At 39.6% G+C, this 24364-nt stretch overlaps 1 protein-coding gene across 5 annotated transcripts in view; it reads left to right on the top strand.

The window, feature by feature from the left end:
* The window catches only part of DSE (dermatan sulfate epimerase), a 36486-nt gene extending 22903 nt beyond the window's left edge, over positions 1–13583 (top strand). For 3 of the 5 annotated variants that reach the window (XM_050316373.1, XM_050316372.1, XM_050316375.1), the window contains 4 exons: positions 2468–2721; positions 6399–6638; positions 8356–8563; positions 10575–13583. In XM_050316373.1, coding sequence (XP_050172330.1) covers positions 2468–2721; positions 6399–6638; positions 8356–8563; positions 10575–12339 — 2467 coding nt within the window. In that variant the 3' untranslated portion in view covers positions 12340–13583. Of the gene's footprint in view, positions 1–2467; positions 2722–6398; positions 6639–8355; positions 8564–10574 lie in introns of those variants that run through there. The other 2 variants (XM_050316374.1, XM_050316376.1) reach the window with 2 other exon arrangements.
* The last annotated feature ends 10781 nt before the right edge of the window (positions 13584–24364 follow it).

Here is a 24364-nt window from a genome sequence, read left to right as displayed (position 1 = left end):
AATTCTATGCAAGACTTAACTGTACAGAATTGCAATTTGAGGGAAGTTACAACAAAATTACTTGTCTGGCCCAAGTGGATAACTATGCCAGTAGGTGTGATTAGGGTGTCTAACAGAAGTGTTTTACACTGAAAGGCTGTGGGGCGTTTTTACTTTTTTTTTTTTTTTACCCTGAAGAAATCAAGAACGTAAATGCAGTTATAAGACATCAATTTAGTACTTCCCATGTAGAAGACTGCTTTCTATTTTGTCAGAAGCAGTGCCACGGAGACTAATATATGCTCTTATACTGTAGAATTTGATGCAGCATTGTGTTAGAAACCAAACATAAAGTTGGTGTATTTCTTAACAGTGAAAGTTACAATAAATCAGTTTCACTGTCAGATTCCATTTTAAATGAAGTCAGGTGAAGATCAGTAAATAGGTTTAAGCAGATTCTAATTAGCAACTTGTATGTTGTTAAAAGGATACTGAACTTTGAATTAAATATTTTAAATCAGCGCAAATTCTTTCATTGTGCTTTTCTTCCAGCCTAATGTGTAGCTTAGCCTCAAACTCTTTGTAATTGTTCCAAGCAGAGGCCTTTAAAGTGAAATTTCCTGTACCCATTTGAACTCTGATTTCTGAATATGCAAAGGTTTAGTGAAAAGGAAAACTGAAAATACTTTGGAAATTAGGATTCATGATACAGATGATCAAAGGAATGTTCCTGTGTCAACAGATTACTGGCAGGAATCATGGTACCAGTGTTGCATAGAATGCAACTTTACTTTTATGTACAAGACCAATAACATTTTAAGAGCCTTTTTAATTATAAGGAAAGATGAAAAATCAGAAATAGTGATGCAGAGAATTAACTGATATTGACAAATAACTCATTAACTCAGATTTTCAACTTTTGTGCCTCAGTGACAGGGTGACACTTACTGCCAAGGTCTAGTTTACAAGATGGTGTTAGGTCAAAGGTTGGGCTCAATGATCTCAGAGGTCTTTTCCAACCTAGTTCATTCTGTGATAAAAAAATCTGAAGAGTCAGAAGAGTTGCTTGCCCAGCTCAGTTACACTTTTTTCCAGTGTATCTGGAAATACAGAAAGAATGAGCATCTAGAAAAAGCATGTAAATATTTTGGTGTACAGGTTTGCAATTTTTTGCAGAGCAATCAAGAGAAAGCATAAGTAAGAAATGTTACTGATGCTTTGACAGTTATTTGTTACCAGAGTTATAGCTGTCTGTCTTAATACTGTTCATAACCATTTTCTGTCAGTGTCTGTTAACCAAGAAAACTGCAAACAAAATAATCTTGTCCAAGAAAATCATGTTTCTGTAGGAGAATGATGATATGATGATTTTTTTTTAGCTTTTTGACTTTTTTTCTCATCTGCTCTTACTGCTGCTTACATAAACTAAGATGAAATCATATTTACAGAGTCATAAAATAGTCAATGCTGGAATGTGTGTGCCTTCAGGAGACAGCACAATATCCATTGATTACAGGAGGACACTTTCTCATCTTAACAATTTAAAATAATTTCTGTAATAAAAAATATATATTGCAAAGAAAGTGAAAGAGGAGAACAAACATAAAAGCAACTGATGATTGTTCAGTTTATCAAAGTTTATTTTTACTATGTATTCCTTCACGTTTCCTTTTCTGTAGAACCACAGCCTGGAAGTAGTGTATGTACTGCAAAACTAAAGTCTTTGACACACAATATGTGCTTGATTTAAGACAAATATTTGTTCTACACTACCTCCATTATGAGTTTTCTTGGTGTAAATTTACTGTTTTGTGAAGTTCAGTGTAATCACTGGATACAAGCCAGTAGTTCCTAGAAAATAATTTTGAGTAGTGACAGCATTTTGTCTCTATCTTAGCATTAAAAACCCACAGTGTTTATTAAGTATGCTAATTTGAACTATAATTATGAAAGTAAATTTCATCTTCTCAGCTTTCACCTTGAGTTCATTTGGGACATGAGGAAACAGTTATAGTCAGTTATTTTATTATACTTGCTTTAAAGACACCTTTAATCCCATGGGCACCATTTATCTACAATTGTCTCATTTGGAAAAGAGAGCAGGTTTGTTACAAGAGGTTGGAGGAGTATAAACTATGGGATGTTACTTTATCACAAAAATTATGTGAATCTTGCTCCAAATGAATAGATTCCATTTCTCTACAATCAGTATTCTACCTATCTTTCTCCTAGCAAAACCCAGAATATTTTTTTGAATTTTTTGGTTTTTTTTTTTTAATAAAATTAAAGACCTTTGAAGGTTAATGTTGTCCATACTTAGGATAGAAAGAAATGGTCTTAGATACTTGGTAAGTAGTTTACTACTGTGCTAAATTCAACATGAATGGTCTAATTTCAGAGACATTAAGTCGTATACATATCACAGTACAGTAAGGGAGAAAACTAAGTAGGTGAAACTCAGTTAATTAGTATCTTTCTTTCTTGACAGGCTAGTGAAGGATGCCCCGTGGGATGAGGTCCCTCTTGCTCACTCCCTGGTTGGTTTTGCCACTGCATATGACTTCTTGTACAGCTATCTTAGCAAGATTCAACAGGAGAGATTTCTTGAAGTAATTGCCAATGCCTCAGGATATATGTATGAAACATCATACAGACGTGGATGGGGCTTCCAGTACCTTCACAACCACCAGCCTACCAACTGTGTGGCCCTGCTGGCTGGAAGCCTGGTTCTGATGAATCAAGGTATGTGCTAAACCATAGGAATGTTTTTTCTGAAGTGTATCAACTCAAATCAGTCATTTATGCAGCAAAGTTCAGGATTTGATAAAAGTGCTTCTGAGTGTACATCAGTATTGGGTTTGCCCTTTTGCTGCTTAGTAAAATTTAATTTACTGAATAGAACAAAAGTTTGTGGGCAGATGTGTGTGCATATAAATTCAGTTATGTAAGTAATTTTGAAATTCTTATCTCACATTTTGTAAGAATTAAAAATCCCCTTGTGTACAGTCTGTCCAGTCCAGATTTATAGACAGCATCTTTCAGGGTAGATTATCAGTTAAGAGGGATGCACTTGGTCTCCTTACAGGACACATTGAAAGGTCAGGGTCAGAAACACCGCACACTTTGAGCTGGGAGCTAGACAATAGGATAACCTGGAATCTTGTCCAAGACTTCTGTCTCCTGAGAGAGCTGAAAAGTGTAACTTTATGCAACCAAAGGCCACAGCTCAGGACCTTTCTTTCCGTCAGTCTTTTCTATGGAGATAAGCAAGGCTTTACTTTTTTCCCTCTGAATTCTTCTCTTGCATTCCACAACCGTCATCCAAGAAGTGTCTGTGCCAGGTGTCCTCTTCTTTGCTTTGGTGACTTAAAACCATCCTTCCCACTTCCAACTTGAAGACCCTGACCAGTTGATTTGACTGCTCTGCATAGGGGCTATCCCTCTCCTCCTGTCTAAGTGATACACAGTGTGAATGAGAATGCGAGTCAGAGAGAGCAGGTAAGCGATCCTGACTTTAAACCCCATAGGTACTTCAGCTGAGAGATGGAAGTCGGCTCCTGCTTTTATAACAATCAAACAGTATTTTATCGGGTGATTATTTAATATGTGCTACAAGTATTTTGAAAACATGATTCCCAGTGGAACTACTTCCTTGCTGCAAATCAAGGAAAATGTAGTTTCTGGATACTGGTGATGCTGCCAGGCTGTTCAGCTCTGCCAAGCAAAGGCAAATCTGCACATCATTGGAGCTTTCAAATGCCCAAAGAAGCTTGTGGGAACAAGCACACTGACTGATATGTATATGCTGAGAAGCATCAAGAGCATCTGTGGAAATTATCCCCTATCCTCCTGTCTTGCTGTCCACAAGTTGAAGACTCAGGCCATATTGATTCATTGGGTTTTGCTAAATTTCATAAAATTCCATCCTTCCTCAAGCCTTCGTTAGTGCAGAAAGCTGGCAGTTTGCAAAATGACTCTGCTTTTCATTAGAATATAGACCATAAGTATGCTTTGTGCCAAACAATGGTAACATCACAAAGTTGGGCAATATTTCTTTCACTAAAGATTGGTGAGGGTTATTTGGGGGGAAAATAAAAAGGAAAGAAGCAGCAAATTCATGAGCAATTTGAAAATAATGGTAATATTTCAAATGAAAATAGGTCAAAAGAGACTGTATATTTCTAATCTAAAGTTCTATTGTTTTCAATATAGAGCAACTTTATTTTTTAAAAAATAGAACCTTACATGAAGTTTTTCTCTTGGTCTAAAACAAAAAAAGAAAAGATTTTTTAAAAAAATATCATTCCAATATGAAAGACCTAATCTGAAGGAATTAAAAAAGAAGGGATGGGAGAAAGAGAATTAAGGTACTATACTTCCTGTATCAGGTACATAGCAATTGCAAATATTGTATCTCAGTTTTGACCTTTCTTACAAAAGGTTTAAATTCCAGTTAGTAACTTTGAACACAATTAAGCTATTGAAGCTTCCAGAGACTAAATAGCCAGTTTAAAAGCCTGTAAACATTACCATAGGACTGAAAAATAAAACTACTTTGAATGACTCCTAGGCACATGCATATATTGAAGAATTTATACTCAGACACTCAGAAACTTGAGTAAGGCCCTGAGTAAGTATCTAGTAAATACATGGTCTATATCCTGATAATTTTAGGTGAGATTTGTTGTGGTCTGTTGTGTAGCCTGACAGAGCATTGAGTCTTTTACTTTTTTCATTTCTGGGTGTTCTTTTAGTATACTACAAGTATAGCATTATAGCGTAGATGCACACTAAGTAAACAGAACATTAATGCATTAATGCATAATTAATTACAGTGGTAAATGCACTGTGCTGAACCATGGCAAATAATATTCTTGCAGCAGTCAAAAACTAGCTTATATGGCTGTTATGTCATAAGGGAAACAAGAGTAGGAGCGTTCAGGATTTTATTCCAATGGACTGCTGTGCCGCCAATTCCATCAGAGTAATGAAGTAGTGTCATGATAGCTGTGAGTAAAGTAAGTGGCAATGAGTAGTACCACCTGCCCCTGTTACTCAGGCCTTCCCCATCATAGTTTGCTTTTTAGCCAGCCAGTAAAAATACCATGTTAGACTCAGGTTATCTGTTTTGTGTAGATACTGCTATTTTTTTTCTCTCTGTTAACTGAGCAGGATTTGGCAGCCTTGACTTGTAGGATGTCGGAATTGCTCATCACTCTGCTGAGCATCAATACAGTATTTGTGGCAGTGAGAGGAAACACTTTATAACAGGATTGAATGTAGCTCCTACTCCTGTAGTCTGGCACACGTGCTTCATTCAGCAGGCACCGCTTCACCACGCCGTGGGGTAGAATGTTTACCAACTGGGCTTTGCTATAGGGTGGAATTAAGTCTGGTTAAATCTGTGTTCAGACACACTGAGTTGGGAGAACTCTTAACTTGCCACGTAGAAGCACGAGGCGATCGATCGCTGTTTAGGCCTACTTCTCTTGCTACTCAATCCAAAAGGAAATAAGAGAAGGCACATAGCCTTTCCTCTGCTGGGTTCCATGTGCTGACTTCTGCAATACATAAATGCAATCCTGAGGCCATTGTGCTTGTGCTTAGTGAAGGCAGACAGGGCCTGAGAAGGTTTCTCTTGACCTCTTCCCAGCTTTTGATTTGTGTAGAGCAGACCAAAATAGTAAAATCTATTAAATGCTTCTCTTTAGAGAAACTATAACTGCTTAGGACATGTATATTTGAAGGCTGAGAATTTACCTAGTTGGAAGATTAATTTTTTTTCTGGAATTGAGGAATCTGCTTTTGGAAGTAATCATGTAAAACTCTTCCAAAATAAATTATATTTGGATAACCCTTTAGACTGTACAACAAACTGGAAAATGTAACTAGAACAGAGCAGGTCTTAAAATAGACCATGAGTTAGTAGAATATCAGTTAACTGCAGCTCAAATGTGAACTTTTTTGCATTTGTAAACTCTGGGGATCTCCTTACCATGCTGGAAATCCTGCCAGTAAAAATGACTGATTAGAATTGTTGCATTACCAGAGCCCTCTAGTGGGCCATCGGTTTGTTTTCATAAGGCTTTAATTTGAAATACAATAAATAGTCTAGGCTTGTCTCTTCCCTTTTGACATGTCCTGGATTCATTAAGGAAATTTTCTTTTGAAGTTGTAAAGCATAATCCTACATTATTAGCAAAAAATGTGTGGTAGATTTTCCCCTGCTCATATGACCTTGCTAAATACTGTGTTTTATATTTCACCCTAGAACTACAGGGATGCTGCATCAATAGGTTGTATTATAGAGCTCTGGATTGCAGATTCCTTGCTGTAAGGGATCTGACTGTGGGAGTACAAATGACACCGTCTATGACCCGTAGTGTTCTAATAGTTTTGCCAATGTCTTTTCCTTTCAGGCTACCTTCAGGAAGCTTACTTGTGGACCAAGCAAGTGTTGACAATCATGGAGAAGTCAGTAGTCCTGCTGCAGGAGGTCACAGATGGCTCCCTCTATGAAGGGGTGGCTTATGGCAGCTACACAACCAGATCGCTCTTTCAGTACATGTTTCTTGTCCAAAGGCATTTTGACATCAATCACTTCAACCACCCTTGGCTCAAGCAGCACTTTGCATTTATGTACAGGACTGTCCTGCCAGGTAGGTCCTTTGGGTAAATGAAGATGAATCTTCTAATTTTTGAAGCATCAGTATATTTCATACTTGAAATACACCATTTTAAAACAACCACTGTACTTGAATTTTTTTAAAATAATAATTTCCTTGGATTTTACCTTCATCATTCATCAAAACAGTGATGTCCTTGTTTATCACTTCTTATTAAAGAGTTTTATTTAAAAGCCAGTTCTGGCTTTTAAAATCAGTGGAAACATCAGTTGAGAGAAAAAGCAATCCTTCAGAATTGGACTTCTGGTTTTCAAAGTTTGATGGGTTCTTCTGTTTGAAAAATAATATTCTTTGAGATTCTTCTGGATGTTTTCCTTTGCCAAAAATCCTTACACCGAAAGATTAGGTGAAAGAAATAGCAAATGATTAAGCCAACATAAAAGTACTTTTAGAAAAGTATAAGAAAGTTTTATATCATCACAACTTTTCCACTAAACAGTAAAACATATTTTTATATCACATTTATTAAAATATTTTTATTATACTTTGAAAAAGTTATTTACTCAAATGATAATTTTCTGTGCTCAGTCTAGGGGTACATGAACCACTTTCTTTTGTCAGTCTGAGAGTTTAACATAAATATCTGACAATCACTGATGGGTAAATTTTTAAGACTTTTTCATGTTTCTCTTACTGTATCTCTCCACTGTCTTGCAGTGTGTTTTAGCATCTCTGATTTGAAGTCCAAGGTGTGACTGAAAGATGAAGATATGCAAATACAAAACCAGTTATATTGCTGGTCTCTTCTTTCAGAATAGATTTAGCTTCAGGAAGTCTTGCAAGTGTTTTAATGATGGTTTTATCATAGAATCATAGAATGGTTTGGGTTGGAGAGGACCTTAAAGATCATCTAATTCCAACTCCCCTGCCATAGTCAGGGAGACCTTCCACTAGCCCAGGTTGCTCAAAACCCCATCCAACCTGACCTGAACACTTCCAGGGACAGGGCATCCACAACTTCTCTGGGCAACCCTTTCCAGTTCCTCAACACCCTCACAGGAAAGAGCTTCTTCCTTATATCTAAACTAGGTCTACCCTCTTTCAGTTTAAAGCTGTTACCCCTTGTGTTGCTTATTTTCAGGACAATTCATTAGAAACTTATATTGATCAAATTCCTTGTTAAAAAACAATGATAGCTTTCTTGTAACTCCAGATCTATCCATGTGTGAGGGGCTGAGTGCAGCTTTGGCATGCCAGTACAGGCACATAAGGAATTGTGCTGACTCCTTGTGAGACCTCAGGTATCCACTGGGGACAGGTTCCGAAGAGCTAAATGAACTCATGTTGACTGTTTCAAAGTGGAGCTGATTTTTTTTTCCTTGAGGTCACCTCTGTGTTTTTGCTTTGGAGAGTATAGGTTCACATAAGAAAAGTGAAAGCTGTAAAGAGAAAGAAAGTTACTTCTGCTAGATTTGAGTGAGGACAGGAAGGATATGGGACATTGTGTCTTACATTTAGCGTAGTACACTTTTGTGTAGCCAAAAGCCAAAGAAGAAAGGTGAATATTAAGTTAGCTGTAGTAGAAGTTACAGCTCCTGTGTAACTTATTTAAGGTTCATTTACAAGCAGGTCTATAAACATCTGAAAAGGCTGCTTCTGTTTGTACTGCTTGGCTTCACTGTCATGCTCTACAATCGCATCTTTTTTGTTTATTTGTTCTTCATTACATTCCTTTTCACTTTTTCCCAAGGGTTTCAGAGAACTGTGGCCATCGCAGATTCCAACTATAACTGGTTCTACGGGCCAGAGAGCCAGCTGGTGTTTCTCGACAAATTTGTCATGCGCAACGGCAGCGGAAACTGGCTGGCAGAGCAGATCAGAAGGAACCGAGTGGTGGAGGGCCCAGGGACACCATCCAAAGGGCAGAGGTGGTGCACTCTCCACACTGAATTTCTCTGGTATGAAAGGGAATGAGTGGGCTCAAAAGGAACCTGACAGCTGTTTGCTGTTAGTGATAATTCATTATCTTCAGATTTGTACCGTAGAAGCCAAGATCAAGCTGTCCATGTGCCACCCAGAGTCATTAGGCACAGAAGAACTTCTTTGCTTAGCACAGGTTGCTACAGGGCACACCTAGGTGTTGTCCTACATCTGCTTTTATAGAATTGCTTGTATAGAATACAGGTAGTTCCAAAGGAACTGAAAATTTGCCTGTATGTCGTCTTTGTTTTATTTGGTCTGCTCTAATTGTTTTTAATCCCATCGTGTTCTTTTATAATTAACTAGATGAATATTTAAAGCATAGTTTTCTTTCAAAAGCTTTAAGAAATAGAATGAACTTTCTTTTAAAAGCTAAAATAATACAAACAGTAAGGCTACTGATAGCTGGTTTCGTACACTACTTTGCAAGTTATGCTTGGAAAAAATGCCATGCTAGATGACTAGATCCATATTTTTCCATGTAATTTACAGCTCTACTAACATCTATGTCAGTCTGCTAAAGGTAAGAAATTAAAAGATCCAAGAGGCTTTAGATACACATATGAATTCTCACAGTTTGTGGAGATAATTTTTGTGTGTACATTTTTGAGGAGTTAGTGTAGCTCTATTTCTCTCTCTTGCAAGAAAAATATTGTTGAATTTCCATTGTTCTGCATTTTTGACACACACATTAGAATGCATGTTTGTTAGGCCTCAAGCAGCCTTCATCTTGTTATTTGCAAAATACAGAATCTCTTCTCTACAACCTCATTCCATAATTGTTTTCTCCTGTGTCTTCATGGAAATCCTGGGAATTTATGCTTTACAAATTCATTTTGATGTAAAAAGGAAAGCGATTTTTAAGAGCATCTGAGTAAAAAAAAAAATTATCTGACTATTCCAACAGTTGCCTTTGTCCTGTGCTGCAGTGTTGCTCTTGTGATGAGCCTGTTCATTTGCATTGGAGTTTTAGGGAAGAGATCTGCTTTTAGGGGAATCTCCATCAAGGACTGGTAGATACAGAGCAGGCTTGCAGTGCTGGCTGGAATTACCACAGGCCATATGCAGGACAGGAGCTGTGACTGTAGGGCCTGACAGAAGCTCCTGGTTAGCTGTAGAGAATAAATCTGATGAGGAACAGTGTAAGAGAAATATTACTGGGCTTAATGATGGTTTTGTTTATTTTGGTTGCTAAAAAGCAACTCCAGAAGGTTAGGGGTTTTTTTCCCATGGTTGTTCTGTTTTGGTTTGGTTTTTTGCTGTTTTAACTCCCGTAGATGAAATAAAGCAAAAATTGTAAGCATTGTAGCCTTTTCTGGAGTTAAGACCTCTTTTTAAACCAAATGTCTTACATCTTCCAACTTACACAAGAAAACCATGTAAATTTTGCTTCAGCCTAGTTTAGAGAAAGAAACTATACATACATTAACTGATATAAATAATAAACACGTATCCTTTAAAATGCCTTTTCATTAATTTTTAATTTACTGCTAATTCTGCTTGAAGACCACAGACTTCTGTAATCATCATTTTGGGGAAACAGATACTGTGCTTCTCTTCATTAAGTACTCAGTAAATAGATGCAAATGTTGATGTCTGGTGGAGAATAGACAGTGTCTACAGCCTGCTTCTAATTTGCCTTTTTAAAAGATCTGTATTGCAGTCAATAGTTTTATGAATATATAAGACAAAACATGGCTAGTTTGAAGTTAGTGGTACTCTTATTTTTGAACTGCAGAAAGGCTGCTTGCTTTAAATGCAGAGCAGATGCTTGCAGCTGTTATTGTGTAAAAAGTGCAAAACAAATTTGTGCAGGGATTAGTATGATAAATATCATTACAACTATGTGATTAGGAAGCATAATGGGGCTTTATGTTGTTGGCTTGCTCCTTGATGTAACTGTTGAATTATTTTTTGAGTTTTGTACAGGTTCTGATAATGGAATTGGTTGAGTGGTTTTTAAACCCATTTTTCTCATCTTTTTGGCAGGTATGATGCAAGTTTGCGCTCTGTACCTCCACCGGACTATGGGATTCCTAAGCTGCATTATTTTGAGGACTGGGGAGTAGTAACCTATGGAAGTGCTTTGCCGGCTGAAATCAACAGGCCTTTCCTTTCCTTCAAGTCAGGAAAGCTGGGAGGACGTGCAATATATGATATTGTTCATAAGAACAAGTACAAAGAGTGGATCAAGGGGTGGAGGAACTTTAACGCTGGCCATGAGCACCCGGACCAGAACTCCTTTACTTTCGCTCCCAATGGTGTACCCTTCATAACTGAAGCTCTGTATGGGCCAAAATATACTTTCTTCAATAATGTGTTGATGTTTTCCCCTGCTGTGTCTAAGAGCTGCTTCTCCCCATGGGAAGGGCAGATTACAGAAGACTGTTCCTCAAAGTGGCTTAAATATAAACATGACTTGGCTGGCGACTGTCAGGGACGAGTGGTTGCTGCCGTGGAGAGAAGCGGGGTGGTTTTTATCAGGGGAGAAGGAGTGGGTGCATACAATCCGAAATTGAAGCTGAGAAAATTGCAACGAAACCTCTTACTTCTCCATCCCCAGCTCCTCTTGCTAGTGGACCAAATCCACCTGGAAGATGATAGCCCTCTGGAGGCAGCGACCAGTTTCTTCCACAATGTGGATGTGCCTTTTGAAGAAACGGTTGTTGATGATGTCCATGGGGCCTTTATTAGGCAGCGTGATGGGATATATAAGATGTACTGGATGGATGACACTGGCCACAGTGAGAAAGCCACCATCGCCTCAAGGATGTATCCCCGGGGCTACCCCTACAATGGAACAAACTACGTGAATGTGACGACCCTCTTGCGGCACCCCGTCACGAGGGCCATTTACCTTTTCATTGGGCCCTCTGTGGACGTGCAGAGCTTCACCGTCCGTGGGGATTCTCCACAGCTGGATGTTTTTGTTACCACTGGTGAGCACGCCTATGCAGTGTACCTGTGGCCTGCCGAAGATGGGTCCCGCTCTGCCTTTGCACAGGTTATTGCAGACCGCCAGAAAATTGTCTTTGACCGAGCCTCTGCCATCAGGAGCTCCGCAGTGCCGGAAGTGAAGGACTACGTGGGGATCGTGGAGCGGAACCTGCAACATTTTAAGCCTGTTTTCCAGCAGCTTGAGAAGCAGATCCTGTCTCGTGTGCGCAACACGGCTAGCTTTCGGAAGACTGCTGAGCGCCTGCTGAGGTTTTCAGATAAGAGGCAGACAGAGGAGGCCATTGACAGGATATTTGCAATCTCACAGAGGCAGCAGCAGCAGCAGCGTGGCAAAACAAAGAAAAACAGAAAAGTAGCCAAAGGCTACAAATTTGTTGATGCCGTTCCTGACATTTTTGCACAAATTGAGGTAAACGAAAGAAAAGTGCGACAAAAGGCACAGACTCAAGCACAAAAAGAGTTGCCTGTAGATGAAGACGAGGAAATGAAAGATCTTCTGGATTTTGCAGATATCACTTATGTGAAGCACAAAACTGGGTTGTCAATCAAAGGCCGATCAGGGCTGGCACAGATGGTGACGACTGCTCGAAGTAGTGCCCCATCAATATCAGCTTCTTATACCCGCCTCTTTCTAATTCTCAACATTGCTATTTTTTTTGTCATGTTAGCAATGCAGCTCACGTATTTTCAGAAGGCCAAGAGACTGCATGGCCAAAGATGTCTGTACGCAATACTTTTAGTAGACAGCTGTATATTATTGTGGCTGTATTCTTCCTGTTCTCAGTCACAATGTTAGCAGGAGACCTCTACTAGTTGACCAGTTTATGGTCATATATGTCTATGCAAAAGCATTAACCCTAATAGGGCCAAAGTTTATCTTCTTTTTTTTTTTTCTGAAACATTCCAAAAACAGATGGGCAAAGACTGCTTTCAGAGCAGAAGGGATGAAAGAATAGGGCAAGCAATGAATATCTCAGAAAGCTAAGTACTTAATAAGTACTCCTCCTTTGGGTTTTCAGTTGGGCCTCACTTCTGAGGGAATGTTCTACTTTGTTCATCAGAGTTCAGTAATGTTAGTTGTAATTAATTTTTTGGTGAGAAGAGCCCTCTTAATAGATTTGTTTCTAAAGACTTTCATTTTTATACAGAATTTGGTTTGCATGTAGTGAGTTTTCATTCAGGTTGCTAGGGATGTCTCTGGACATTCTCTTAAGACAAGGACATTCAAACATAAGTATACAAGTTGGATCTTAGCAGTAGACTTCATTTCTCTCTGCCAAACCAAAGAATGGTTCAATATAGTATAATTATACACTCCTGTGTAATTATTGTAGACCCTTATATCGTGTCATCTCTTCCATGCTTTACAGTTCGGCACAGTGGGAAATGACAATCGTGTCAGTGCTTGCCAAGTGAGAGGCACTACACCTAGCAGGCAGTAGCAGAAGGTAAATACGGGGTGAACTCAAAGTAGAAAGGAACACAATTCTCAGGAAAAAAAACCCTTTATGTTTTAGCCAAGTGTAGACTGTAGAAGGCTGAATGCTGTAGGGTCTGTTCTCCATTTTACAAGGTAGGGTTTCACAAAAGTTTTCTATAGTTTGAAGCATGTCTTAGCAGGGAAATAATGTCCTAGATCACCGCCCTTCTGTATGCAATTGTAAAAATACAAACAAAGAACCAAAGCAATCCTGTGGTAACCTCAACAATTGTCAGTATGGGAAAAAAAGTGTATTATGGAAGTATTTAATGTCTTTTTTCTGTTCACATGGCTAGAAAGAGGACAGTTAAAATTTTGTGTACAGCCTGTTCTCTATAAAACACCAGCAAGGGCTCTGCAAGTTCTTGGTGGGTCCAGGTCAATTATTTGGGGATTAGTGGTAAATGGAATCATGTGGTTTATGATGAAAATAAGTTTGACATCTCCACATATATCCCCTTCTGTTCATTAAACTGATTTCAAGAATTCATAGCTATTTGAGAGAATGGAAGCTCTATGGAATTGGGGCATACCTGTATGTCTTTACAGAAAAACAATTCTTCCAGTACATTTGCTAAATAAAAGCATTATGATTATGTCTATGGAAAAGTTGTTTGATTAAAGTATTTTTCTGGTAGTTACAGTAATGATGTTCATCGGCACTTGGTTTCAAATCACAAACCTTTGTTTCCTCTTCTTTACACCATTTAGATATAAATTATCTATATTACTCCTGTTAAGCCTTCTGCAAGTCTGTTTTGAAACGTGATAAGCTTTCCTTGTCTAAACGTCTTCAGTGAAGAGGTCAGAATATTTTCACTAGACTCCAGCTAGTTCTGAGCAATGTATTCACATACATGTGCACATACTACTGCAGTCTCCAATGCCTGGATTTATTCAATGAAATTTGGTACCTTTGATCTGAGCAAAGATTTGGGACCCCAGTTAATTTCTTATCATAGTCATTGGAGTATGAAAGCCAACAGATAGTAATTTGATCCACCTAAGACCTTGAAACGCCTTCAATACATACCTTCCCCTTTTCCCTAAGTGCAAAAGGCATATAGGGTGGTTAATTGTCTATTACAACTCACCCACTTAATTTCTTAAGGCAAAGGGAGCTGAGCCTGGGAGCATTATCCAGTATAGCTCCATGTCTGTGATGGTGCCTGCTGAAGCAACTAACCCTGTGACAGGCTGTGGATTGCTGGAAATGTTATTTCCACCTTTGCACTGTGATGACATGAAGACATGCAGAAATAGCTGTTCTTATGTTCAATTTCAAAGACACTGTTAGTTTCTCAGCATTAGGTGATACTATTATTGACCATGGAACACTGAAAAGTCAAGATTTTATTTCATATGTATGCACATTTATGCTGTGTCAGTTTGCTATGGCTTTGAACAATCAGCTATAGAAAGCCAACCTGTAGTCCAGAAGACTTTTGAGAAGTACCTGCATTTCTTTGCTTAGCAGTGTGCCATCTGAATTCTAGTATGGGATGTGTGTAGCTGTCAAACAAAACTGCAGAATCACAGTCAAAATTACAGCTGTCAAATGAAACTACAGAGACTAGAAGGTAAGGTATGGTCATACACATTAGCTTTCATTTACACCACACTTCTCTGCACTGTTCCAGCAATGCAAAGGGGAAGAGGTGGTTGCAAGAGCTGCCAGTGCTCACAGCCAGGTCTTAAAGCAGCTTTTAAAGTGGACCAGCATTCAAATGAATGGTGCAGGTGCAATGATACATTGAAGGGAAATCAAGTGCACTGGTCTGTCCTTCTGAATGAGAGACCAGACCCATTTCAGCATAAAGTGTGCATCTAGGTGTTTTTCAGTCTCTACTTGGTTTGCATTTAATACCTTTCTGTTAAGGATTTAGGAGTTACATGCATATAACTGTTATTACCTGCAGCTCTTAACTCCACTTGCACAGATGTAATTTTGATTCAGCTAAGGCAACTAAAGGAGCAAATTAAGCCTTAATTGTGCTGAGTGTATTTTGGATATGAGAAGAACCCTGTGTACTTTTTTATTCTTTTCCAGGCTGGAGCCTTTAAAAAGTCCCTCTCCAGTGGTTAAGTTCTGTTTTCATTCTTTGCTTCCATTCTTGTCCCTCTCATTCATTACCAAGGATTGTAACCTTATAATAAAATTTGAAACAAATAGAAGAACAGATGGTTCCATACCATCAGCAACCAGCAACTTGGGCTGTTGGGTAGAAGTGTCTGTGTCACAGTAAAGCAGCAGCTCAAGGCCTCAGATGACAGTGTTCACTGAAAAATCCAAGCTGCCCTTGCTTCGGTAGGAAGTGTGGTGAGGAAGAGCAGGTAAATGGGATCAGCCCAGATAGCCGTACTGGCTTGTGGTGGGGCTGAAGAAAGCTGGTGTTGCTCAACACTTGCTTATACTGGAGAGGATGCTGACCTTGCCTTTGCATCCTTCATCTGAAATGCAGGAGAGAAGTAGTCTCAGTGAGTTTTGTGTTCATGGCAGAGACACTTAGCACTAGTTTTATCTGGATTGGGTATACTGAACAATTTTTGAAATGTCACTGTATGGTACCCAGTAGCAAAGGTATTTTTCACTCCCTATTTTAAATTGAGTCACAAGAGCTGAAGTGTTTCTGGCAGATGCCTCTGCTCACATTCCTATTCTGCTTCTTTTTCCTTTCTAAAAGTGTTAATTTTCTGCCTCTCTGACTGCAGGAAAAACTGGCTATCCTACAAGTGGGTATATACAGATGGGTTCCTGTATTCATCAGAGACCCTGCTGACTTCACTCCATTTCTCTTCAATAGCTGCTGTTCAGTCATGCATGCTTCATTTCAGGGCTGCAGTCTAATTTAGTCTAAAGTTAATTCACTGTATTTTGAACAAAGTGAATGCCAATTGAGCCCACAGGTAGTGGTGTAGATGTTTGAGGGTGGAATCTGGTTCTTAGATTTTTTTTAAATGATTTTTTGAGTCCAGCTAAAAAGTGGCTACATTATATACATCATTGTGAGTCAAGGAGGCAAAGGGAATGGAGCACATTATTTTATTTCTTACAATTTGTAAGATCAAAGCTTATTCTGATGAGTTATATGTCTGAAGTACACCACATTCTTCGGTTGGCCTGTGTGTTTTCCAATGATGAAAAGTTTTCTCTTAGTGTTTGAAAGCATATAGTGTTTGGAAAATATCTGTATTTCTGCACTGGGACATTAAATTTGCATTTATTTGATTTGCAAAAGCCTGAGTTGGGATCAAACATACATTTGTCTAACTTTCATCCCTTTGCTCTGGCTAGTCTGTTAAAATCAGCAGGATAACTTCAGGCTGGTAAGTCAGACAGCTAATGAAGCCAAGATGTTATTTTCTGTCCTTTCTTGGCAGCTAACTCCAGGAGTTCTGTGCAGCAGAAGGCCTATGCAATCCAGTGCTGGATATATATATATACTATAAACAGTATAGAGACTGTTTTCTAAACGAGTTCAACCTTGAAACAAATAATGTCAAAGCACTTCAAAGAAAGAGCCCTGGAGCCTCTCAAGGAAGGAACAAAACTATTGTCTGCATGAGGCAAGGAGGAGAGCTGGACCCGACTCCACAATATATTAAGTGCATTCTAAAAAACATTTTGAAAAACAGGATTATTAATGGGTCTTCCACAAACACAGCATCAGCTTTTCTCCTAATAATAACTAATTAACTAATTTAAATTTGTGCTTGCTTTGGTTGCTACTCTACATTGCATAGCAGCCGCAGCCATTTAATTTAGGAAAACTAATAATTTCATGAGAATTTAGGTTTTGTCTTCAGTTTTCAGTGAAAATGAAAATGACTGCTATGGCCATGAACTACTAAGGAGCACATGAATCCATATGTACAAAGCCATATCCTCTCTGCTTTAATTCATAATAATAGAAATAGCAAGATAACAAAAAAAATCGTGTGTTTTTGTAGTGGTGGTCTTGTGGTGATGGAATTATGCAGTTAAACCCCACAGATTTGTTTTCAAATTTGAAAAGACAGGAAAAAAAAAGCAGAAGGCAGAGATGCTCTCAGTATGACTTTTATGTCCGTGCTTTATACAAGAATGCCTACGGCAGTACCAGAATTAGTGTGGGAATCCTCAATATCTAGAAAGACAAATGGTGGGATCCTAATAGTCCCCCCTGGGCCTTAGTGATGGTGTGAAACCTGTGTTCTTCTTGTCTGTTCTCAGGTAAGCCTTACCTTGAAGCCCTGAGGTGAGCTGGGACTTCAGAGCTCTTTATGTCAGCATCTAACTCAGGGTCCCATCCATCTGAGCTGCAGATTCTCACCAGTCACAGAAACGAAGAGCATCATGGAAAGGTAGTCATGAGGAGTGAGCTGTAACCACCATTTACAGGTCTGGTAGCCTGCTCTGTTTATGAGAGACCCTTGGGAAAGACATCGGTCTGGCAGGGACTCTGTGACTTGTCATGGTGCTGAAAGCCCATTTGCAGCTTCCCTCTTTTCTAAAGACCTCTGGAATGTGGGCAGACAGCAGCGTACTGATGTTCACCAGCACGTTGCACACACAGAAAGGCCAGCACGTGTCAAGCCTACTGAGCATGAGCTGTATCACATTCAGACATTTGACAGGGTGTGGTTCAGTACATATGTTCTCCATGACACACATGGCAAATCTTCTGCAGCAGTGAAGTTGGGCAGTGCCCCTTAAGTAAGGAAAACTTGCATTTTACTCATGCATGAGTAGGCAATAAGCTGTGGCACAGGCATATGCCTCTATGAGGAAAGAAGCTCCCAATCTTCTTACTTTGTTTGCAAATTTATCCCCGTGTACCTAGCTATTCCTTCAGCTAAAAGCACATGTAGCATTTCCCCCAGATGCTACCTTCCTGCCAGATTTCTCAGGTTGATAAAGGAAAATGGCATTCATAGCGTTTATGATGATTTTCCAGAAGTTTACAGACCCAGAAAAATTGCTAGCATTTGAAATGCATTGTTGTGTAAGACATTTGGCATGATATTGTGTCCTTTCTCCCCTTTGACTTGTGCCCAAAACCACCAATGATTTCATTGGTTTCACTCCTAACTGACCCTGGGACAATCAAGAGGAAAACTGACCCACTCCAACCCCCAGGGCCATGTTACCACAAACAATAATCCATAACAAAACAATATATGAATTTATGACTGTCCTCAAAGTATTTCCGTATATTTTTTCACCAAACATTACATACTCAGTCTAGCTTCATACCTTTGAGTTTGAAGGCATTCTTCAAGGAGGTGGAATGATTCTAAAATCATGAGTATAGAAACCCTGGTGTCCCACTTTGTCTTCATAAAAACTGTCTCACAGTAAGCTAGGAATGCCAGGAAAGATGGGCCCGTTGGATCTGCCTACAGGAAATGGCAGAGAAGAGACCTTGAGGAGGATTGGAACATGGAAACTTCCCTCCATTGGCACACTGCTGTGAGAGTAAACTAGATGAATTCACCCTGTGACAAGAGGGAATAGGTGAGCAGCACATGCACATTTCTTTTTCTCCCTAAAGAACAGGACTGTCCTTGGGATGAGGAATTAAACCCTTTGGGATGTGCTAAGGAAGGCCACACCGCTCCATGGCTTAGTAAAGATTCTGAAGTAGTTACAGTAGGTCTTTGCTATTAATTATAGTCTAGAACTATATTCACTTCTCTCATGCTTATCTTTATTTATATATGCCATAACCCTGATATAATTGTATTCTTTCACTTATTGTCAGGTAGTGAAGTGATTGACCCACTGGCAATTATGATATCTTGTTTCCCCAGTGAGTGGTGAATAGTACGCAATCAATTTGCCTTAAAGCGTCATATATCTATCTTATTCCACCTCAGAGGACCCAAGGCTCTGTAGGACATTCTTCCAGTAAGTTTTGTGGAGGATCTGGCTCTGACAGCTGAAGTGGTACACTGGTAAAACACAGCCTTGTATGCCTCGTGGAGTTTCCCCTGGTGAACCCAACTTCAGGTTGCTAGCAATGGGAAAATGGGCAGAGGACCAGAGTCCCTGGAGAGGCACTTGAGTAACTCCACTTTATTTAAGCTAGAGGAATATAGAAGATGTTCAAAAATGCTATAAAATACAGCTGCAAATGCCATGGAAATAAAATGACAATGATGATGGAGTATTTGAATAAATGAGGGCAGACCCAGAGCCTTGGAAAGTTACTGCTAACATAAAATATAGGCAACTGGGAATGCTTTCTGCTTATGTCCCATATATCATTATTTCCTTTTGAATCATATCTTCCTATTAAAAAAAAATTGAAAGCGCACACAAAAGTGCTGTTGAGTGTAATAGAGTTCAGCCTTTAATACAAGCCAGACATAGTTACCATAAAGCCTGACACAGTTTGCACATTTGTGGTAAACTGAAACAGCTTGGGCATTCTGCACCTAAGGATTAGATTGATTAAAAAAAAAACGAGCAATATGAGTAAGGGAGGTTGAGAGTCAGAAGCGAAAAACTTTTCAATCCTTTGACAGCTTTGAAAGGGATAGGGTCTTGACCCTTGTGCTGCTTTACTGTTAGAAAATAAAAGCATCAAGATTTGAGCAACAGAGGAACCTGGGATGGGAAACTGGAGACAGGAGTGTACTACCATGAATGGAAGAAGTGGTTAATTTCTTAAAGTTTAAGAAGAGGAAGAAGGATTAATTGAATAGAAAAGTACAGAGCAGGTTTTTTTGAATGTAATCAGGCACCATTAGGCCACACACATGCATATACATAGAGTGGAACAGAATCAAATCTATTTAATAGGACGAGGGGACAATGGTCTTAAGATGAAGGAGAGCAGGTTTAGATTAGATACTAGGAATAAATTCTTTACTGTGAGGGTGGTGAGGCACTGGAACAGGTTGCCCAGAGAGGTTCTGGACTCCCCATCCCTGAAGATCAGATGGGACAAGGCTCTGAGTAACCTGGTCTAGTGGAAGGTTCCCTGCACATGGCAGGGAGAATTGGAAGTAATGATCTTTAAGGTCCCTTTCAACCCAAACCATTCTATGATTCTATGACTTTATGAAATCTCAGCTATTGAGCGGTTCCAAGGCAACAAGGTGTGACATACATAATAAGAATATAGAAATATTTGGAGTTTAATGCACTTAAATTTGCAAAGTAACTTTAGGGCATTTCATTTTCCATAGTAAATGAAAAAAACTGAGCTTTTCATTCTTAGAACTGACTAGTTGACAGCCCAGGTTGATATGCCTGATTAAGAAAGACAGCTATAGTCTGCCTCACCAAGGCTCCTTAATTTCATCATAAAACATGACAACTTCTATCTTTCTAATCCTATGTTTCTATCATATTTTCTTATAAACTCAACAAATAATTGTCATTTAATCCACAGTCAACATTAAAGAATCACACACACTTATTTATGGCTTATATACATTGTACATTGAACAGTAAAAACCTCACACAGCTGGTTGCTGTAGGACATTTGGACTGGGTCACAGGACCCTCCCCATACAGATACTGGACTTTTAGTGAATCTGTAGTTTAAAAGAGCAGCAGTAAATAACAGCAAGGGAAAGTTAGTGCCGTGGCTTATGTGACTCTGTGCCAGAGCTCGCCCATCAGAGCCTCCTCCAGAGCCACGCTTGGTTTTACAGACCTATTTCCTTCCTGCCACCTAAAAATTCGTTTTCAGCCAAAAACTACTAATAAATGTAATGCCTTAAAATAGCAGCATAAGGTACACAAATGCTTGTAAGCTGTGCAGGCCCAGGCACAGTGCTACTTCTCAGGCTGCTGCTCTGCTAAGTGTTAGTACTATTAATGATTTATGTGGTGCCACTGAGCTGTGTGACGCTTCACAAACTTGTAAGAAGGCTGGCTCAACCATAAAGTAAGAATAACTTCCTCAGTTGCACAAACTAAGGCAATGGGCCTCTGGGGGTGGTCAGTCCACCTGGAGGGTAGGTGCAGATCTGCTTGTGGACAGGACCTCCAACATGTTAAGCATTAATTTCACCTGAACTGAGGTGAAACAAAGGCATTACAAGAATTTTCCTAGAATAAAAAGACTTTTCCATGTGCCCTTCTGAGCTGGGCACGGAGAAATGAAGCTTACAGCTTTTTCACTTGAAGAAGCAAGTTCAGTTGTTATAAATAGAAAACCAGTGTGAAGGTGCTCTTTTCCACTGCATCCATGGATGTACAAGATTTTAGAGTAATAATGTGAAGAGGAAATTGAACTTGATAAGCCTAATGACAGGAATTTAGGACAGGATAGGCCATGGACCGAGCAACTGGAAAGATAATGATTTGCAGAGAAACAAAACCAGTCTTTCACTCTTCTGAGCAAGTAGCAAACGTCCCAGAAAAAAAATAAAAAATAACCTGTTGTAAGGACTTACTAAAGTAATGAAAACAAGACCTACACAATACGTACTGGTAAAAGCCCCAAGCGCACATGCACGCACACACGTTGCGTTTAAGGACCAGTGTTATGCACTTGATGAAACAACAGAATTAGTCAGCCCACAGCTTTTTACACCTAGAAGATGTTTTAGATTCATCCATCTGTAAATGAAAGCATAGAAATTAAAAATGTCAAGGAGAAACTTGATAAAATATTAAACAAGTCTATTTGTTTTCCTGTGACCCCTTCATTTTAATAAATAGTATTTCAAAACAAAGAGATGTTTCAAATAACAAAAATGAGCATTTTGTTCTAAAAATGTTCATCTTTTTAATTCTGGCATTGTTCCCATCCCTTGGAAGGCATGAAATTTCATGCAAATCAATGCAAAACCAACCATTAAATTGGAATTCTGGGTTCTTTAATAGAAAACTGTTTTTCTGAACACTTTCCATATAATACTTTGCAGCTGTTGTGGCCAGACAAGTGTTAATTTAGAAGGCAAGAAAGAGCTGCCTTGGGAGAAGAGTGTTCTGAGTGAACAGCCGGCTCTATGACTCCCCAGTCCCATGGCTCCTCATATCCAGGAACTCCCCTAATTCCCTCCCCTCCTCCCAGCTCCCAAAGCTGCCTCTGGGCTCATCCTGGCCACCCCTGCACCCAACTTGGCTCCCAGCACAGCTACTCCCCCACTTCCCAACTCAGGTGGTCTTTTTTCCCTCACCCACCACTTTCTGTGAATATTTATTGGAAACAGGCTTGCTTGAAGGAGGGTTAATCCTTTTTCATGCAGAGCTCCACTCCCTTGTCACAGGAAGTTTGTTCCTGAAATCATATTTTATTACAGATTAATAAAGCGCTGCTAAAATTAGGCTCAGAAAGAGCAATAGCAGGGTTTCTTGGCTCTATTTTTAACCCTATGAGGTCATAACCTGTTCCAGAGAGTTGCCACTGGTCCTTCAGTTCCCTTGTTAAACTAATGGTTCTTGGAGGCATCCCATGTCCTTGTTTCTGTCAGGAGGCACCTTTGCAGTGATTTCAACTTGCATTTGTTATTACTGACACAGAATCACAGAATTATCACATTTCGATTTGGGCTTGAAGGGACCTTAAAAATCATCAAGTTCCAAGCCCCCTCTCATTGGCAAGGACACCTTCCACTAGATCAGGCTGCTCAAAGCCCCACCCAACCCATCCTGCAACACTTCCAGGGATGTGGCATTTGCTAAGTCTTCTTCAGGTGTGGTGAATTCTGGTTTCAAGGTGTGCTAACAGTTGTCTCTAGTTGCCTCTAAGTAAAAATCAAGGCAACAATATTGGCCAATAATACAAAGTTATTCTCAATCTTTAAAAATGAACCTCTGCTTTAGAGAATTGGAGATGTACTTTCTTAGCTGCCTGATGAGAAAGCAAAATGGCAGGTCTAATTGCAGAAGAAGTGGTGTTCAAAGTGAAACAAAATCCTACCTTCATATATACACTGATAGACTCTCAGCTTACTGAGACTACCCCTCAGGAAAGAGGGATTTTTTATTATAATACATAGCTTGCTAAAATATTGACTCATTGCTTCATGGATTACCAAAAAGCAGTTAAAATGCTAGAAATTATTGCAAGGAAATAGAAAACAAATAACATCAGTATGACTTTGTTGCAAACTGTGGTTTGGCTGCACCTTCAATGCACTGGAAATCTGGTGTACTTCCCATTTCCCCTCATGCAGAAAATGATACCTGCATCCCAGACAACAGTTTAGGGACAACATGGATCTGGAAATTATACAAAGGAATACATCAGATGAGGAATGACCGTATTAAGGGCTCCTCATATATGAATATGTAAAAGGTTCCTCAGCCTGGGGAAGAGAGGACTACGATGAAGGTGTACAAGGTCATAAGTTGAGGGAGACACCAAGGATCCACTGTTTCATGTTTTTCCCATCCAGATCTTGGGGACATCAAATGGTATGATGTCAGGTTTGAAAGAAGGTTGAACACACTTGCTGTACAATATTTTGGATGTCAGTAAGTCTGCATGGGTTAAAACAGAATCCAGACAAATTTACAGAATAAATACCTCAGCAGGTTTCACATGCAGAGGAAATCCCTGAAACACAGATTCACAGGGTGTGAGTGCATTCCCAAGCTTCCTTCCCCTGTTTCCTGTACTCCCTCTCCTTGGTTGTAACCAAGATGAGGTCAGGCTAAGCTTCAGTCTGATTCACTCTTGTCGGTTTTGTACACTTTTTAGTTGTATGTGTTTTTATGATACTGCTGCCCAATAACAAAGTCTCCTCCAGACCAAGGCAAGCATTTCAGTTAGTGGTATGTTTTCCTCTGCAGCAGCTGCCTGGCACAGAGCACAGCACATCTGTTGTGAACCTGGCAGCCACTTGAAGTGCTGCTACCTGCTCTGCCACCTCTGTGCCACCAACTCAGCTGCCCAAAGAGCTGAAAGGATCCTTTACAATGTTCAAATGACTCACAAAGTTCATTGACAGAGCTCTGACAAGCCACGGTGTTTCCACTACACTTGGTTTCTGCTGCTCCAGGTGATGCATTGAGTGATACAGGCAGCATCATGCCTGACTGTCTTGCCTGAAGCAGCCAGTACCATAATCAGCCTAGTCCAGCTGGAGGCAATGTTTGCCTGAGAGTGGGGTGAAGCTCTGGCTTTGTGGCTAATCTCTGTGCCATGATAATGCCCAAGAAGAATCAGTGCATTAGAAATGACAGCATTTGAAATCTGATCAGGATGAATCCATATTGCTGATGCATCTAGTGAAGCCAGAGAGCTCCCAGTTTATGCAAGAGGCAGGTGATTTTTTTATTCTAAAATCCCATATAAGTGGAAGAGAAGGCAGTGACCACCAGCTTCCCAGCTACCTGCACATGCGGGTGTGACAGAAGTAAACTACCTACTTACTTTGCCTCAGGGAGCTT

This window comes from Myiozetetes cayanensis, unplaced genomic scaffold, assembly GCF_022539395.1.
Source record: "Myiozetetes cayanensis isolate MyiCay16 unplaced genomic scaffold, myiCay2020 scf2-11, whole genome shotgun sequence".
NCBI classification, from domain to species: Eukaryota; Metazoa; Chordata; class Aves; order Passeriformes; family Tyrannidae; genus Myiozetetes; species Myiozetetes cayanensis.
This window is presented reverse-complemented; position numbering and strand designations above follow the sequence as displayed.